The sequence below is a fragment of the Rhagoletis zephyria genome, unplaced genomic scaffold, assembly GCF_001687245.7.
Source record: "Rhagoletis zephyria isolate East Lansing unplaced genomic scaffold, Rhagoletis_zephyria_1.1 Rzeph_scaffold_01151, whole genome shotgun sequence".
NCBI classification, from domain to species: Eukaryota; Metazoa; Arthropoda; class Insecta; order Diptera; family Tephritidae; genus Rhagoletis; species Rhagoletis zephyria.
The window spans coordinates 20,857-34,459 of NW_016158235.1; the positions used below are offsets into that span (position 1 = coordinate 20,857).

The following is a 13,603-nucleotide window of genomic DNA, read 5'->3' on the forward strand; positions in this document are numbered from 1 at the left end:
TTCATTTTCGTTGTAACCTTCAATGACTTCAAAAAAGTTCTCACATTTGCTCCTTTCTTCCCGTTCCGATTCATCAGAGCTTGAGGAAGATTCCGAGCTGGAGCTCGAAGGCAAGCTGTTTAACATCGCCAATACACCAGCATTCCCGCTCATGAGCTCTTCCTCATTTTGTAGGAATTGGGAAATCTGAAATGTTATTTTTGACTAAATACATGATAATTACAAAAAAGAGCACTTTCTTACCAAATCTAGTCGCTCGTTGTCCAATTCTGCTCAATTTTCTGAAACTAATATTCTCCTTGTATGTATACACATAAAATATGGTTTTGTTNGATTCTCGTTGTATGTATACACATAAAATATTGTTTTGTTTACGTTATGAACTGTCAAATAATTCAGTGCTTCCAAGCAATTCATTAAGTGCTTCCTGACATATGCCATTTGTGACAGCTCTTTTTCAGTACTTCCAATCTAATATATTTATGCCAGTTGCACGTTCGTTTCGCCACTCGCTAACTGTTGGCGAATCGATGACGGCTACTAATAAAATATCATGTCTTTCGCGACTTTGAGTTTGCAATGATTGCCAGCTCAAATAATATGGCTGTGTCGCAAGGTTGCAGATTTTGCAACAAATGCGACATTTTATTTATTTATTTATTTCGGTCAAAGAAAACAATCGATATCATTGTGTTTATTAATCTCTCTAAGGGCACGACAAATCAGTGCATTCATAGCATACATTGACTTGGAGGAATGCAAATAAAAAATGACCATGTGCCGCAAATTTCTTCGCATTGAGAGGAATTCTCCGTAGAATATCAGGGCAATCAACAATCCCAGTAAGCACGTTGAAGATAAACGAGCAAGATAATAACTTTCTCCTATCCTCAAGTGAGTTTAAATTTATAAGCAAACAGTGCGAATTGTACGAAGGTAACGGTTCAACGTGTGCTAATATTTCCGTTGGTACCTGCCGAATCCGGTCCTACACCACGGCGCTCAAAAGCACAGTGAATCAAATCAATGCGAAGATCAGCGCCCCGAAATGCAAGCATCTCGGTACCAATTGGCAGTGCGGAATGGACACACTAACCACCTTGTTGAGGTTCGAGGCCTATCTAAACCTCGCCGTGCTATGGGTCCGGCACCCGGCTGCAATGCAACTCCACATCGAGCCAGAACGACTCTCCCCGCATGTGGGTTTAAACCACAGCCACCACGATAATCCCCGAGGGGCCTTACCCAAGAACAGGCCAGAGTAAACTCCTGTTTCCATACCACTCTGGACTGGTCGCCCCCACCCATTAAATTAACCCACCCCAAATAAATTGCACGCCTTCTTCGACTAATCACCTCTCGTGCAAACACCCCCAGACTTTCAACATGCTGACTCGAAGAGAGAGCATCCTCAAAAATAAATCGTCCGTCAGTCGGCGTGTCTGGAATCCTCTATTTGCGCACCACATGCACAGCTTTCCGAATCATGAAGATTCCGGCTGTGCAAAAACGCGTTGAATTGCACATGTCCGGTTAGAAGAAAACCCAGACTCAGACAAAATCTGAAATCCGGGTTTTCACGGACAAAATTAACATCACGAATATACCCATATGTCACGCGGCCGTTGGAACTATTGCCACAACGGTCCTGCCACTCCCTTAGCACCGTCTCCCGCAAGGATCGTTTACACTCCAAATACCCTCTCTCCAAGTCAGCATCCGAAATCCACCCATCCAGCAACGGCATCTCTAAACCCCTTCTTAACCGGAAAGCCATAGAGCGTTCTATGACCACCAGATCAAGAGGAGGCGCCCCCATGAGCACCTGTAGTGCATCAGTGGAAACTGTGCGACATACCGGTAGACAAGACAGCAGCATTACCCTCTGGTACGACAAAATCTTTTTACGACCCACAACCGTCATAACATATTCATACCAAACAACAGAACCATAAGTGGCACAAGCCACGAACAGGCCCTGATATATGGTACGAACAGCACGGTGACCTAGGCCCCAATCAGACCTCAAAATTCGACGCACCTGACCCACAACACCAACAAGTCGCTCTTTAAGCCGCACCAAATGCGGACCAAAGTTCATCCGCTCGCCCATCAATAGCCCCAAGTATTTGACTTGCGTCTCATACCTGAGACTGGTTCCGTTTAAGCGAATGACTGGCGGGCGACCCCGCGACAATTTCCCCTTGAGGAGCATCATCACTGTCTTCTCTAGCGACACCTCAACACCCACATGAGGTAACGGTTCAGTAAAATTTAGAGATCTTAATGCACACCTAATAAAAGTCTTTTGCTCACGCTCAATTCTATTTATGAGGCCAATATGAAAAGGGCGCCAAATATTGGCAGCATACTCAAGGCGAGACCTTACAAAAGCTATTTATAGGGTTTTTAATGTAAATGGATCTGAAAAGTCAGAGCTATTACTGCGAACAAAGGCTAACAATGAATAGGAGTTAGATATAATGAAATCAATATGGCTATTGAAAGTCAACTTCGAGTCGAAGTAAATTCCTAAATCTTTGGTCTGGACTACTGATTTAAGAAGGCAACCAGATATAGTATATGAGGTATTAATTGTATTTAGTTTTCTGGAATAAACCAAGTGATAACACTTATTAATGGCTGCATTTCTTTATTCATTCTGAACGTTTGGAATAAACTTTTTTGATTATTTATTCTTTAGAACGTTCCTGATGATATGCTGACGTATATTTCAAAATCAGAAATTTCGAGAATAAGAAACATGAACTTATATCATTAATGAAAATGACAAACCGAAGGGGGCCAAGAATACTACCTTGGGGGACTCCAGAGCTCACATGGAAGTAACGGGAAAACGTATTTTCCAGTGCTACAGCGCAGTGCCTATTGGATAAATAAGAGCTAATCCAATCAAGAAACTTTGAATGGAAACCCAGACAAGCTAGTTTAGCTATCAAAATTTTATGTGAGACCTTGTCAAATGCCTTGGAAAAGTCGGTATATACAGTATTGACTTAGTACCCAGACTCGAAACTCGCAAGGCAATCTTCGGTAAAGATTTGAGACGGTAGATCTTCCTTTGGCAAAACCGTGCTGGTTCCGGCAAATGACATTCTGGACAGCGTGCCACATTTTATCCTTGACAATACTTTCAAGAAGTTTGGCAACTGTGGTTAATTTAGCTATTGGTCTATAATTAGAGACATCGGCCCGTAGTCATAGTCAAAATAAAGTCGACTTTAAAGTTAGTTGCAGCTTTTTGACATAATTTTCAATGGGATATCTGTCAAAAAAGCTGCAACTAACTTTAAAGTCGACTTTATTTTGACTATGACTACGGGCCATCATTTTTGTTTTTTTCCAATCACTAATGAATGTTCCCGAACAGATGGATAAGTTAAAAATGATTGTCAAAGGTCTAATAAGATCCACACAGTGTTTGACAAGAAAATGAGATAGCCCATCCGCATCTGTTTGCGTCGATGCCTTAAGGTTTAAGATGCCCTTTGAAACATACTCTTCTGTTAATGACAGGAAACCGAACGACTGACTTGATTCAGAATCATCGCTGCTAACAACGTCAACTGTGTCAGTCTCGTTTGCAACAACTTTGCGACGTTTCATGAATCCCACTAATATACTTTTAAAATTCAAAACTTAAAAAATTCTGAGCAATTTGATTTTTTTATTTTCAGTTTTATGTGATTTCAAAATGCGTGCAAATGCCCGAAGTAAAATCATGGCCGAGGAATTTAGAGAAGGTTTTTAATTCGTAATGTCATTATCATGATAATTTCTATGAAATCCGATGCCAAAAAATTTGCCGCACTGCTTTTTTCTCATATTTTTATACCCGAGCGCACTTGTGCACAAGGGTATTATAACTTTGTTCACATAACGGTTGTTTGTAACAGGCAAAACGAATCGAGATAGATATAGACAAATGTATACATAAATGATCAGAATGAAAAGAAAAATCGATTAAGCGGTGGCTGTCTATCCGACCGTCTGTCCGTCTATGCACACGATAACTCTAGTAAAAATTGAGATATCTTAACGAAACTTCTTTCAGGCGTAGGACGGATGGTATTGAAAATGGGCAAAATCGGACAATAACCACGCCTACCTCCCATATAACAGAAATTTTCAGAAATACGAAAACTGCGATATTTTGGTAACAACTGAAGATTATCCACTCAATATTTATATTTACAATAATTTTTAGGCGAAAAATAAGAGTATTATAAATTTTTGCGTGGCCACGCCCACTTATGGTTACATGTGTATATCTTGGTAGCCACTGCATCAATTTCTTCCAAACTTTACACAGTTGTTGACTTTGTTACAGCATACCAAATATCCGAAAATTTTCAAAATCGGACAATAAGTACCATTGTTTGGAATTTTGGAAAATGGGCGTGATATAGCCCACATATGACTATATAAGTTTATCCCGTTATGTCTAACTGAACGTTCTATCGGAGATGTTTAAAATAGGGGTAAAAGCACCCCGGCTTAGACTATGTTCAAACAGGCCAGTTAGCTTTAAATTGCGGCATTGAGTTTGGTGTTCACATACACGTCAGCTGTCCAATTAGCGATACGAAATCAGCTGTTGGATTACCTACAGTGATGGAAAAGTTGTTATAATCGAACCTGTATTAAGTTTGAAAGTAACAAGTGTTATAATCGAACCTGTATTAAGTTTGAATTAACAAATGAAACTTGGACAGGATGTTAAGGGAGGTATCCTTTAAACCTTGTATAACTAAAAGATATAAGCAATATATCTGTTTATCAAGAACGATAGAATACAAGATTGCGCATTCCCGCAGAATGACATTTGTGGCAACGGGTAAACAAAGAATATGGCGAAGAACAATGAGTTGACAGTTGTGAATTTGCAGTGAGAAAACGTGTTTTCTTCTCGATTCACCAATTTCTCAAGCCATCTTTGAATATAGCAAATTAAGCACAACGTTAACAAAAAATATACAACCACTCTTGAAATGTGTTCAAAAGAATAGGTCTTATTAATTAACTATTTAGAATTTTTGTGTTTGTATTGCAGGTGCGGAAAAAGTGATAATATCTTGTCGCAGCACATGTTTTCCTGCAGAAAGTGGTCGATGCTTGCTTACCTCCGATTTTAGTTTGTAATTTGTGGTATTTCAACGTTTTCAACTTAACATGTCGTGTTTAAAAGTGGTCCGTAAAGTGCTTCATGCATATTACGCTGGTGTCTAAATTGTATGGCTTCTCCTGCCGGCAGAACTCTACCCACTTTCTGGCCAAGGCGGCGTCGCGGGGAAACAAAAAAACTGCATTTGGAGGCTTTACCCCTACGGCTGCTGCAATTCAACACACGACACGACATTTTTATAAAGTTTTTATTACAAATAAAACGTTTTTTACTTCAGAACGCACGAATTACTTCGATTTTTCACCGGAAAGTACACAATATGTTTACAATACGTTTGCACTTGTTTCTAAACAAAAAGTGTGTTTACGTATTGCCATAAATGTCAAAGTCGGCAAAACCAAAGTAGCGGTTTCGGGAATGCGCCACCTTCAGTTCATTTCACCATGTCTGTTTATATATTTGTTGTTAAAATTTCTTAAGTCGTTCCATCTGATTTCCTTATCAAAAAGTGCATTTGTCACATACTTTCATATATATAAATGTACATAACACTCTACCTAATAGCTTACACACTTTTATTTTATTTTATCTTGTATACAAATCACTTTAATACAACTTTTGTTAACTTGTAAAAAAATTAAATTGCACCCATATTTACAATATCTTCGTTATTACTTAACTTTTTGCAATAGTTGATACATCAAAAGATAGAGAATTAAAATATATTTAAGAATTATAGAGTAAAAACTAATTTAAAATGCATAATATGCCTTTTTTTCAAGCTCACACTCAACTGTGTGCGTACGCAAAGCGTTCGCATGTGAACGCCAAGTTTTTACAGATGTGTGTGAGCGGCCATATGAATACAAATGGAACTCTTTGCTTTTGCGAACGTTCACGCCTCGCATTGAACTGTATATCAAGCTTAAGTGCGGACGAAGGGTACGATTGTAACTACTTTTCCATCACTGTAAGTAATCCAACAGCTGATTTCGTATCGCTAATTGGGCAGCTGACGTGTGTGTGAACACCAAACTCAATACCGCAGTTTAAAGCTTAATTGCCTCAGCTAAGGTCTAAAAGACTATGTTCAAACAGGCACCAAATTGGCAATTAAGAACCTTTTCACCAATTAAGACTTTAATTGTTACCCAATTTATCATACAAAAATTGAAATCATTAATAGCCAATTAATAATTACACAAACAATTTGGGTCAGATTCTCTATGCAACCCTGCTAGGGATGTTTAATTTTGACTTGGAGATATGTTTATTGAGCAAAGAGCAATGAGCTGCATGAACGAAAGACACAAGATCACGTAAGAACAAGAGAGTGAAAAAAGTCGATTTGTTTTAGCGGGTTCTACGCCATCTTGTTTCACTGGAAAACGAGCGAAAAGTAAACAAAGCAAAGAAAACAACGAAAACCAAAATTATCTAAAATTATTGTCAGCCACTTTAAACGCACAATTTAGGTAAAATGATGCAACAAAATGCTTTAAAATGTGTTGTCATGTTGAATTAACTCTTCTTTACTTGAATAAAAGTGTAAAATAGTGGTGCTTGTGATGTAAACAAACGCTCAGCTGACGAACCCGCTTTCGCAAACTTTTTTCTCAAAACCAGTTACAAATACAACGTCGCGTTCTTACGTGATCTTGTATTTTTGGTTCATGAATGAGCTGTTTGTTTCTGGTTCTGTTTTACAGGGATGGAAAATTGAAATATAAAATAAATACCTAATTTACGGAAAACTTGTAAAGTAGATAGATGTATCTAAAAAGTGAATATGTATTTCTATATAAAGAAAAACAGTAGGATCAAATAGGATGGAAAATTGAATTATAAAATAAATACCTGATTTACGGAAAACTTGTAAAGTAGACAAGAACGACAAAAGAACGTAGATAACAAGAAGGGACAACTCGTTAAGCTACAATTTTTCAAGTAAATTTGCAAAAGGAGCGGTGCGACAGGGACAACTCTCAGTCTATAGAACCTCATTCGCAACGCAATTTTCACCGAATGAGGATGCAAGAGAAAAATCGATGAAAATCAAACTCTTTTACATTGTGAACCGGAAGAGAACTAAAATTCTTTGCTTGAACAAGTCATGTTTGCATGGGGTTTGGCGGAATGGGAAAAGCATAGCGCAATAAATAGGTGAAGTAATAAAACACCTTTCTCGTTTTATTTTCTGTCTTTCGGCTGCCTTATAGTCAAATTTTAAAGGCAATTTTTTAAAAAAGGCAGTGTCAAAATGTTTCTCGCTCTAATTACTTCACCTGGTATAATTCCACAAGGTGGGAAAAATAGGTTTAAAGAATGTTTGACAAGTCGCTTGTATGGTGTATTTCGCTCTTTATAAAACTTCGGAAAGCTTTTTGTTCAAAAATTTGCAGAGCCATTTAACAACTCTGTGGTTTGTAAAACATGGTTGCATTTGCTATCTGCAAATATATCGAGAAAACTCCTCAAAAAATACTCAAGCGCATCCGAAATTCCTCACGTTTTGAGGAATTACGTTAAAGTGGTCACACTGGTCTAACCATCAGTGTTGAAAAGCGTCAAACAGGTGATACACGAATAGCCATGGGTAATTACGCAATTTTTTTGGCGCTAGCTCAATAACGCCAGCGTCACCCTTGGTGTCAGCGCACTAACCGAGCGCAATAGCGGAGTGTACTGAATTGCACACGGCGCCATCTGAGTGTGACCACAGTACACACCTTCATGCAGTGCAGTACACCATACAGTGGTGTCATTTCTATTATTTCTATAATTTTCTAACTGAATTTAATTGCTACGAATATAGTAAATGCCACGATATTCTATCATTCTTGAGTAAAAGCTTAAATTTGCGTTCTCAACACTCAAAAGCAAAAACATAGTACGTTTCGAAGAGTTAGACGAATTGTGTGTGTGTCTCATGTGTTGCTTGGTGTTAATGGCGCTGGCGCTTTCGTATGCTGGTGTTGGCGCGGCAACTCCGGCTACGGTGTTAACGCAATTGCGCCGTGAAGCGCAGTGTTACCCATGCCTATACACGAATGGTTAACCCAAGGCGTATTTAATTATTGAATGCGCCTTGGGTTAACCAAAAACGATATTTTTATGCAGGGACAAAATGGAACGATTTTGATTATTTATTTATTTATTTTTCAATCTACAGTACAAAGTACCTTACAGACTAAAGAAACAATAATAATTATATTTAATACATACTTATCAAATAATAGAATTTAAGATCAACACAAAATAAGATCTTGATAAGGAAAAATCAATTAATTTAAAAGAAGATAAGTCATTAAATTCTTTTAAGGCACGCGTAATAGGTGCATTACTTTCAAAATTAGTTCTGCAACTAGCAACTTAAAAAGGAAGAAAGCTTCGCAGATTTCTTTGCGGAACGTTAAAATTTATTCGCTCTAGAAGAGTTGGACAATCGACATTGCCATTAACTATATTGAAAATAAACGAGAGAGCTAGAATGGACCTTCTTTTCTCTAGAGAGCATAGATCAATAAGCAATAGCCGAGATTGGTACGGTGGCATTGGATCCTCGAACCGTAAAGAACGCAATGCATGCTTTAGAAATATCTTTTGAACCCGTTCGATCCTATTTATCGATTGTTGATCATAGGGTCTCCAGATAATTACTGCATATTCTAAATTGGAGCGTACAAGAGAAGTAAAAAGAAGCTTAAAAGTGTATGGATCAGAAAAATCAGTGGAACTACGTCGAATAAATCCCAATACCGAATAAGCCTTTGAAAGAATGAAATTTATGTGATTATTAAATGAAAACTTTGACTCGAAAACCACTCCAAGATCTTTAGTCTCTGAAACTTTGTTTAAAACACAGTTATCAATAAAATAAAGGGTAGATGTAGCATTAAGACGCCTAGTATAAGTTAAGTGAAAACACTTAGCAATGTTCAACGACAGCCGCGACTTTTCACACCACAAATGAAGACTGTTCAAATCACTTTGAAGCTTACTTGAGTCTTCCATATTGTTAACCATCGTAAAAATTTTCAAATCATCAGCAAAAAGAAGATAATTTGAAAAGCTAAAACAACTTCCAATGTCATTTATAAAAAGAACAAAAAGTAGAGGGCCTAAAATGCTACCTTGAGGAACCCCAGAAGGGGCAACAAAAAAGTCCGAAGTTGAGGAATCAATTGAGACAGCACAACGACGATTGGATAGATATGACGTTATCCATTGCAAAACGGATGAATGGAAGCCAAGGCAAGCTAACTTACTGATCAGAATCCTGTGGGAGACTCGTGTCAAACGCCTTAGAGAAGTCAGTATATATGCAATCCACTTGCGAGCCAATCGAAAACGCTGAGGTGCAAAAATCGCTAAATACCATTAAGTTAGAGACTGTCGAGCGCCCAGAAATAAATCCATGTTGGTATGGGCTTAGTAATGATTTTACAGCGAAATAGATTTTGTCCTTAACAACACTTTCAAACAGCTTCGAAATATTTGATAGTTTTGCAATTGGCCTATAATTGCGAACATTACTTTTACTACCATTTTTGAAAAGTGGCGTAATTGTTATCTTCCACTCATTAATAAAAATACCGGAAGAAAGGGATTTGTTGAAAATCAAGTGTAAAGGATATGACAACGCTGGGCAGGCTCTTAAAAAGAGCTGATAGGCCGTCTACGTCCGATTTTGGCGAAGTATTGAGAGAAAGCATCGCCCTTGAAACTTCATCAGAGGATATATGCAAAGTCCCTAGATTAATAGAAGGGGGTATTTCAGATGAAAAGTCAGGAGAAATCACAACGTCTTCAACAAAATAGCAATATTCCGCAAAAAGATTAGCGGCCTCAACAGGAGTATTAGCCGACTTGTTATCTAAAAATAATGAACTAGGTATACTAGAAACTTTTTTCGATTTTACGAAGCCCCAGAAAGATTTCGGGTTAGCTTTGATATTACGCTCAGTACTCCTTATATACCTTGTGTACAGAAGATTATTTAATGACTTAAACTCTTTCTGACATTGCTGAAATTTTACAAAGAATGCTTGGATTCTAGTTGATTTGAACTTCTTAAGGTATTTGTTTTTAATGTTTTTTAAATTCATTAAAGCTCTATTATACCAAGGTGACTTATAAGATCGCTTTCGTTTTATAGGTATGTTATTTAAACAGAATTCATTAACTTTTAATTTAAAAGTTGAATAGCAGCTATGAACCTCCGAGTCCAAAAGAAGTTCATCCCAATTAATTTCAGAAATCGACTTATTAAGAGCTGGAAAATCACAAGACGCATAATCGAAGTCACTACTTACATCAGCCACGATTTCCGAAAAAACATAAAATTTTAGCCCGATTTCTAAAGGCACATGGTGCATAGTAGCTTCGGAAATCGGCGAACTGCATTTAGATATACAAAAATCAACATTATCACTGATGTATATAAGATCTAATAATCTATTTAAATCATTAAAAATAAAGTTTACTTGAATGAGATTTACACTGAGGAAATTGTCAATACAGTAAGACTCACGCTCAACGGTATTAAACCCAATTTTCATTCTACTATGTATATTCTCAAAATATTCTATTTGTGCTTATAAAATTTATTTAATATTTTTTTTATATATTAAGTGGCTGTAATATTGGAGTCGTCAACCCAATACTTGCATTTGCACCGCTTATTGTTGCATTTACATCGCTGCTGTCTTTACTACCAGTTTGTGATAGGTGCTTCACAATGTCTACCCAATCCCATCCGCGCGGCCGATCACCTTTGTGATCCGTGCGCTCCCACTGACGACGTTTTTGTGCCTTTGTTAATTGCTCCTTTTTAAGTTCCTTCCTTTTGTTAGCGTCCGTGTTGTCAGAGATTTTTAATGCACTTACGCCTACACTATCTAAATCAATAGACTGCGTACAGGCATGCTCAGGCTGATCAGCAGTTAAATCAATCTGTCGATCTTTGAGGCATTCAAATAGAGTGTACGTCATGCCGCATCCTAACCACTGCTCCGCCTCTTCGCTTAAAGCTTGCAGTATTTTCGCTTTCACTTCAGGTATTCTACATATTTCAATCATTTAATTTATTATATGTATGTATATTAACCAAATCCGAAATTTGCTTACAAATTGCGATTATAGAAAGTGTCCATATTAATCTTCGGCATTTCATTTGGGTAGTCACCAGTCCAATGAATTTCAACCAAGAAGGATTTGTAGTGGTCATCTTCGCCATACTAAAATAAGTTATAGAAATTCAGTTCTTTTAAATATGCTTCGATTTTAATATAACTCAGCCTTATAAGGTTCAGAAACTCAGGATAAGGCTGATTAGGTATTAGGAGGAATGTAACCTTGTATTGAAAAGTGTTTTGGTCAAGCTGTTTGAAGTTCGTATCGCCTTCGTAGATGGATTGCAGGGCTTCTAGCTCTTCAGCCCGTTGTTCCTGTAGATCTGCCATTAGTAGTGCTTGCCACAAATTTTTTAATTTTTGAAAAAAGTGACAACAAATTTTTCGTACAAAATTGCAGAAAAGAAAATTAAACGACCAAAATGAAAAGAATCAGCTGAGTAGTGTAGGTATGTCGGCAAAACATCGATGCATCGAAAATATCGATGTTTGCTTCGAGGCATCGAAATTTTTCAACTCGATGTATAAATACTCGATGTATCGATGCATCGAAACTATAGTATGCAAACAAATGTTTTTTCTTTTGCTATTTCAAAGTATAATTTTATATTTGACAGCCCTCTTGCACTCCTCAAGATTTTGTGTGACTTGCAGCCTTGTGTACGCAAACAGTTCCATTCCTGGGAGCAAAGCTAATGGACCAACATCGCTTTGGGAAGGAGCACCGTACCATTGCCTGCGTTACCGACACAATGTTGTGTGCATGGCAGAAATGGAATTTCAAAATTTCAAAATGTGCCAAACGGTCTTCAAAAATAGAACCGTCGAGCAAAAAATTTGTACGAATTTGTACGAATTATCATGATTTTTGCCCAAATCGCGTTCGTGCAGACCAAAAAATTATCCATCACTCAAAAACTGAGAGCGCAAAGTGACAGTTCTCCTGAGAGAAGTTACGAATTCTTGCTGGAAAATTTTAGCCAGCAAGAATTTGCAATCACGAAAAACATATGATTGAGGCACATGGTTGCATTTTTGTCTATGATATTTTGAATAAATAGTTCGTTAAATTTCAAAATTTATAAGCACGAGCGATTATTTATGAAAAAAGGAAGTAAATACTTGATGATATAATTAATTTAGCTAATTCTAATGACTATGTTAGCATCGTTATTAACTAACACGACTGCCACGATGCCAAAGTAGCGAAGTTACTCGGCATCGCCGCATCGTACGATTACTAACAGCATCATCGATTAGTAACAGCATAGCAGAGTAATAATTCTGCTAATAAATTGGCAGTGTCTGCATCGTCAATAGCAGTGTGATCAGATAATAACAAAACCATATTAACTATACCTGCATAGTGAATTTTTTATTTACTTCAGCATAAATTAATTCATAAAGTCATAGAAATTAAACATATTTCATTTAGCAGGAATGTTAGCATAAAGTAGGAGTGAGAAATAAAAAAATTAATTTAAAAGTGGCATTTTGTTTTAAACTTCTGTATTTTAAGATTGTACCAAAACAGGATGAATTGTGCCAAAAGTGCCTCTGTGAAGGAAAGTCACTGGTGCATGGAGTCAGAGATGTAGGTAACGATATTTAACTGGGGATTATAACTCAGTTATTCATACTCTGTAGCACAGTATATACAGTAATAAACCTTTTTGAGTACTCCTCGGGGGTAAAATCTGATCAGGGTTGAAAATGAGAAGGAGCATGCATTTTGTTGATTCAGAGTTGAATACAAAATTACTGTGGTATGAAAGCAAGCAACAACCGTACTATGACAGAGTGGCACACGTCATGACTGTGGAATAGTGCCCTAAACTAATTTAAAAAGTGTAAAATAGCCGTGGGTAACACAGTGCAGCACCGTGCCATTGCGCTGATACCGAGATTTGAGTTACTGGCGCCGATACCGATTTTCACAACTCAGTGACGCAATGGCGCCAGGAACACCGGAACACTGACAACACCGGGCGGCGCAAAGAACGCACAAAAGAAGTGCCACTTGTAAAATGTGCAGCACAAGGGGAATTTTTACAAGGTGGTGTTGCTAAAACTAACCGCGGTCCTTCTGAATGTGAAAATTATGTGTTTGTTGTATTTTTGGGTTTTGAACTTGGGTATACTTGAGTTGTTTTTGCCCAAACGATACCACCTTGTATTAATTCACCTTAGGGCCGTTTACTCAATATGTGGTTAACACTAATTTCCGTTTAAACATCATTATCGACGTGTTTGGCTCCATGCATATAACATGGAGTCGGTAACGTCGATAACGATGTTTTACCGGAGATTAGTGTTAACCAGA

At 37.5% G+C, this 13,603-nt stretch overlaps 2 protein-coding genes across 2 annotated transcripts; both read right to left on the reverse strand.

Moving 5' to 3' along the window:
* Window positions 1-8,323: 8,323 nt before the first annotated feature.
* Window positions 8,324-10,730, reverse strand: LOC108362949 (uncharacterized). The gene is made up of 2 exons (XM_017616112.1): window positions 9,767-10,730; window positions 8,324-9,703 (listed from the first exon to the last, which is right to left on the reverse strand). The coding sequence occupies exons 1-2, from the start codon at window positions 10,705-10,707 to the stop codon at window positions 9,688-9,690; spliced, it is 957 nt and encodes a 318-aa protein (XP_017471601.1). The 5' UTR covers window positions 10,708-10,730; the 3' UTR covers window positions 8,324-9,687.
* Window positions 10,676-11,737, reverse strand: LOC108362950 (RWD domain-containing protein 4). The gene is made up of 3 exons (XM_017616113.1): window positions 11,503-11,737; window positions 11,276-11,385; window positions 10,676-11,210 (listed from the first exon to the last, which is right to left on the reverse strand). Exons 1-3 carry the CDS (start codon window positions 11,608-11,610, stop codon window positions 10,769-10,771), a joined length of 660 nt encoding a protein of 219 aa, XP_017471602.1. The 5' UTR covers window positions 11,611-11,737; the 3' UTR covers window positions 10,676-10,768.
* Between the last annotated feature and the right edge of the window lie 1,866 nt (window positions 11,738-13,603).

Coding starts and splice junctions, on each gene's coding strand:
- LOC108362950 (XM_017616113.1), bottom strand. CDS start 11,610: ATGGCAGATCTACAGGAACAACGGGCTGAAGAGCTAGAAGCCCTGCAA. Junction 11,386..11,502: donor AAAACACTTTTCAATACAAG/GTTACATTCCTC, acceptor AACTTATTTTAG/TATGGCGAAGATGACCACTA. Junction 11,211..11,275: donor ACTTTCTATAATCGCAATTT/GTAAGCAAATTT, acceptor TGAAATATGTAG/AATACCTGAAGTGAAAGCGA.
- LOC108362949 (XM_017616112.1), bottom strand. CDS start 10,707: ATGAAAATTGGGTTTAATACCGTTGAGCGTGAGTCTTACTGTATTGAC.